At 37.9% G+C, this 5,553-nt stretch overlaps 1 protein-coding gene across 1 annotated transcript in view; it reads left to right on the top strand.

The window, feature by feature from the left end:
• The first annotated feature begins 623 nt into the window (after nucleotides 1–623).
• Nucleotides 624–5,553, top strand: part of tcerg1l (transcription elongation regulator 1 like) — a 71,194-nt gene continuing 66,264 nt past the window's right edge. Inside the window, exons 1-3 of the mRNA XM_079595227.1 lie at nucleotides 624–1,127; nucleotides 1,985–2,316; nucleotides 5,327–5,473. Of these exons, the coding sequence (XP_079451353.1) occupies nucleotides 2,053–2,316; nucleotides 5,327–5,473 (411 nt within the window). The 5' untranslated portion in view covers nucleotides 624–1,127; nucleotides 1,985–2,052. The remainder of the gene's footprint in view (nucleotides 1,128–1,984; nucleotides 2,317–5,326; nucleotides 5,474–5,553) is intronic.

Here is a 5,553-nt window from a genome sequence, read left to right as displayed (position 1 = left end):
GCTTCAAAGTCACCACAGAGGATTGATTGATGAGAAAAAAAGAAAAGAAAAGCTCTTCCAAGGCCCCCATTGACCAAGGCAATATTGGAAGGCTCCCCATGTAGACTATATTTCCTCTGGTACTTCTTCTGTAATGATGACAAATGAGCTTTTTTCATCCTTTTTATGAACAGAAACTAAGAGTGACAATAGATTAAAATAACCAATATTTCAGACATTTACATCGATATTTCAGCTGTTTTTTTTAATGAAATGATTCAAATTTTAATAATTATACTATATTAAAATAATTGTAGTAATTCATATATTGATATTTTCCCTTTTAATTATGTTAAAGTGTTGCCCTATCCCAATCAAAAACTCACAGATTATTTATTTAATATTTTATAACTGATTGAAGCTATGGCTATTATGCATTCTTAATAGGTCTTAAAAAGCCCCTGGGGTCCCCAAACAGAAAATGAGGGTTAATGGGGTTTAAACCAGGTAAATCATGTCATCGTTAATAGATTAAAACAGTTGTCACAATATTCTAATCATCCCAGATCATCTGAGGGCGAGTTGTGCGTGTTTGCGCGTCCTGACGCACTGTGCTGAGCTGCGCACGGCGCCATCAGATCCGCTCAGAACGCGAACGCACCCGGTCTGGACTGCCAGGACTTTCAGCTGAGCACGAGCACAGTCGCATCTCTTCATCAACGAGAATTTTCTACATAACATACACAAGTTCTACAAGCATGCAGACGAAATAGAGGATTATATCGTGATGAGGAATGGTTTTGAGATTCTTTAAGAGGCACCACTGCGGGAGGCTGGAGAGTCATCGGCTTGACAGTGAACAGATTTCCACGAGATTCCCACGGAGCTCTTGAGAGCGAAATGAACAACCCGCCGCTGTGATCGTGCACATGGAGAGTGCGATCCAAGGCACGTGAACGCACACACGGCGCTTTGGACACTTTGGACACCTGTCTTACTGGATATTCTTAGAAACCTTCGTCTGCAGATCCAGCTCCATTTTTAATTTATCTGTTTATAGTTTGCATTATTTATTTATTTATTTTCAGCGAAACACTAACAGACACATAAATGATGTTGAACTAAGCGGTTTTTGAAACACCTCATAGGTGAGTTCGCATGCATTTTTGGTCTATAAAAACGCTACAATAACTTTTCCGTTTAAGTTTAACAGAAAAGCTTTCTTGATAATGCCTTGCATCCACCTGTTTAAGTCAATGCATGCATGTGCTGCAGCATTGACGGGAGCCTATTTATTATGTTTCTGAGGGCTTTTTTAATTCTTATTGTAATCAGATTCGGATTTTCATGACCGTAACTTAATGAGGCTACACTGTATGAGTATCTATGAAATATAGGCTAATATAACAAAGTGCTGTGGTGATATTGGAGTTCTGGTTATGCAATTAAATAATTTACGCATGTGTAATTAGCCTATTATTGCTTTTGTAATTTGTGCTAAAATGTGCATCAACTTTCAGGGACTTTTGGACAGTGCAGTAAAGCAAAACATAATTTTCTTGCGCAATATTGTTATGGTTCATTTTAGTGAAAAAGCCAGAATAACTTTTCCATTTTTCCAAGTTACACAGAAAAGCTCTGTTGACAATGTCTTGCATCCACCTGTGCATGCGGATGCATGTGCTGCAGAATTTGGGAGGGGAGCTTACTGGGCTTTTTTTCTTTCATATTCGGATTCTCTTATTACCTGAACTAAATTCGATTTTTGCATGTTTACAGCAGAGTGTCAAATTAAACATTTGCTAACACATAGGCTACTCTTACGTTTTTTTTTTGGATTCATAATAATGGAATGTGTGGTGAAATAGAGATATAACTTTGAGAGACTTTTGGACAGTGCTCCCTATATGACGAAACATTATCGTTGCTGTTTTTGTAAATTGGAGACGCTGATAAATGTGCGATATCTATCTGTTTTTTTTTTTTTGTTTTTTTTTTTTTTCAGTGTCCACTGCACTGACAGCTTCCTTAGTCTCCATCCATCCTTCTTCCGAGTTGTAGGATGCAGCAGGAATGATCCCGGTCCAGCGCGTGAAAGCTCAGCCTCAGCTGTGGCACGTGAGCGCGGAAGCTCCTCCATGGCTCTGGATGGTCCCGAACACCTCCAGACTGTGTAGGGTGGGTTCTGCTCCTCTGGTGCTCATCTCCTCTCGCCCTCCTCCGGTGATTCAGGCAGTCTCGGGATGGCAGATGTCCTGCGATCCGTTTGTGCCTGTGATGCGCGCTCCCGCCGCGGAACCTGCGACCATCAGTCAGTTCAGTCTGCCCAGTGTTCAGGTAACAGGGTTTTACATGCAAATAACGAAGACCCACTTCATGAGCGATCTACAGGGTTTAAAACTCTATGTTCAGTCCCCCAGGTTTTGGGAGACAATCGTTTCTTTTCCAAGAGACCCATGCCTTCTATTAGTAGCCTAATGCGAAAGACACGTTTGGCTTCAGTTTGTCAAATCAAGAGGCTTTTCTTAGTGGCGTCTTTTTACTTTGACTTTTTGAAAATGTGTGTTGCACATACAACATTTTTCATTTTTTGACTTATAGGACAGTTCATAATGTCATGAAATGCTTTATAATTGGCCGAATGATAAGATGATCATGATATAGTTTATGCCATTAATTCATGTTCTAGCTGCAAATGTACTGAAAAGCTTTTGATGTTAGGGAGATGAACATTCTCATTCTAGGGAGAATTAAACTGAATACAGCCCTGTGAAAAATATGAATCATAAATATTTTTAAATATTACATGAGCATATTTTGGGAACTTGTAGGAGAACACTAGCATTTAGATGATCTCAATAGGAAACAGACATAGACCAAAATCTATTTTTTTTTTAGTTTGTTTATGTTATGGTTCTCCTTTTGGCCAAAATTGAATTTTGGAATAATATTGCCTATTTAATATATTTATTTTTTCTTTGTCAAAACAGATTAGACATTCATATTATGGCCATTTGAAATCTTCAGCTATATGCTGACTGACTGTGCAGTAAATGTAAAAAAATCTATTGTAAATCAGAGAACTAATTGAGTTTTAAGTGAGGGCAAATGCATTATGCTCATGCATAATTATGAAGCTATATGTGTGTTTTTTAATTAATTAAATTAATTAATTTTTATTATTATTTTATTTTGCATTATACAAGTGAGTGTCTGTTTTAGTTAATGCCTTTACTGCCGTTTTGTTTCTTGGGTTGTTTTACTCTTGATCTGAGCATTTTGACTTGCTGTGATAATGAATTGATCAAATGAAGATGCCTTTCCAATAAAGTTCTTGATTAAATCTTGAAACAGATTTGTTGAACGGTTATAGTCATCTCGCAGCTGCTTGAATGTGCCTAATACTATGGACAGGACAGCTTGAGATGTGCAGGACATGATTTGATGTTGATAACGTTTTATCAGCATCCCTTTTGGTGAACTGTTAAAGCTGAAAATCAAAATTCTGTGCATCATCTCCCTTCAGTTCCTCTGTATTACCACTAGAGGCGCTGTGGTCAGGATGACCCTCACATCCGCCGCTGCATCCCCCTCACGACTCAAACTCGGCTTGACATTTAATCCCAGGCATGATCACCACTACTTCACATCCCCAGCGAACGAACTTTGTGCTTTCTCATCATTAAAGTGCCGTTCAGAGGAGGCGGCAAACATTACCTCCATAGCACCGTGTGGAACCAGAGAGACAGAGAGAGACAGAGACAGTGGGAGCCAAGAGTATATTATTTAAACAGAGACTTTGAGTTGCAGACAGCCTTCAGAAGTCTTTGATTGACTGCTACTGCAGAAAGGCATTGACGCAGAGCCGAGCATAATAGAATGGGATGCTATCCTGAATGCAGAAGATATACATGCAGCATCTCTAGAGAATTCATTCAACATGAAATTATGTCCACAACCAAGCTTCTTTTTGTAATACGATGTTTTGAAGTACAATGTCCAGTTAAACAGAGTTTATTGGATCATGAAATATCTATATGAAAGGTGGTTTCGACGAATAATCAGAAACGGGTGTTAAATATTGATTTCAAATGATTGTTGTGTGCTTATACTGAGGTTGAAGGCCAGTTCAGCCAAAACATCAGCGTTCAAAAATGAACACTCACAGCGATGCCACACTCTTAAAGATGGGGAATTTCCATTTCACAAAAGGTTCTTTATGGAACCATCGATGCCAATAAAGAACCTTTATTTTTGTTAGGAGTGTAGCATCGCTGTGAGTTTTAATTAAAAATGTTAAATGGTTATTCCTGGAACCATTTATTCTTATAACCTTTATTCATATAATTGAAGAAATCTTGAATACTTCAAGATCAAATCGTTACATGTTTACATTCTTCAAAATAAAAGGTAAATTTCTTTCCACAAGAAAGTTTCACAACTTTTGTTCTTTAAAAACCTATATAGAACCCTATAGGGTTCTTGACTCAATTTTAAAGAACCCTTTATTCCCAAAAGGTTATATAAGAAGAAATGTCTTAAATTATTGCATTATGCTTTCATGTTTGACAAGTTATTCAAATCTTTCTAATGATAAAGTACTTCCGTGAGCTGCTTAATTCATCAAATTTCACTCAAACTAAAAGTGACTCAAACTAAATCCATAAAATGGATGTGGCCATTTGTAAATTGAATGTGTTTGGCTTCCGGTAAAATCCGCTTCCAGTTATTTTTAGCTCTACAAAACAGCTAATTTTGCTGCTTGATATTGCAAACTGCCATTTCTTACCACATTATTTTAACGTATTGTCGCAATTATAAACACTCTGGCCTGCAGTGCAAATGATTTGACTGTTTACTGCACTTTGTTGTTCTTCTCTTTATTTCCCTGTAGTGGCTAATGAATCAGAAGTCTCACACATTCAAAGAAAACTTCCGCATTTAAAAATAAAGTGGATAGTTTCACTGCAGTTATTGATTGAGAGGACATTGATAGGGCCGTGATTGAGGTCGTCATTTTAAACTGTAGTAATTAAACCTTCACGGTTACAGAAAAGTGTACTGTCATCAACTTTATGAGGAAAAACATTGATGTTTTGAGTTGACACTTGGGATTTTATAACTTATTCTGGTGCAGTTGGTGAAATTGGTTAACAGCAGGTGTCATGGCAAAAATATTTTTTCACAGAATACCATAACTTTTCCACAAATCTCTAAAAAATATTTCTTGACAGCTTTTAGCGTATCCCAGCTAGGTCTTTTATGATTTAGTTATGATCTGTTCAATGAAATGGATATGAAAGATCTCAGAGGAAATTTGTACTTCTCTTCTGCTTGTCTATCCCAGTGGGAGATGCCATCCAGGCATCATGTGATGGGTTACCAGCCTTCTGCAAGTGTGGATCTACTTCCAGTGTTTCCTCACGTATACCGGACTGTCCTGCCTCCACACTATGGCAAGGGCTGGGTGGAGAAACGTGTGCCTGACTACAAGGTAAAGGATGCATTCACAGTAATTGATATTTGGGTTTGGGTAATGAACATGTCTGTCCATCCATCCATCCATCCATCCAT

Source organism: Phoxinus phoxinus (assembly GCF_949152265.1).
Source record: "Phoxinus phoxinus genome assembly, chromosome: 21".
Lineage (NCBI taxonomy): Eukaryota > Metazoa > Chordata > Actinopteri > Cypriniformes > Leuciscidae > Phoxinus > Phoxinus phoxinus.
This window is presented reverse-complemented; position numbering and strand designations above follow the sequence as displayed.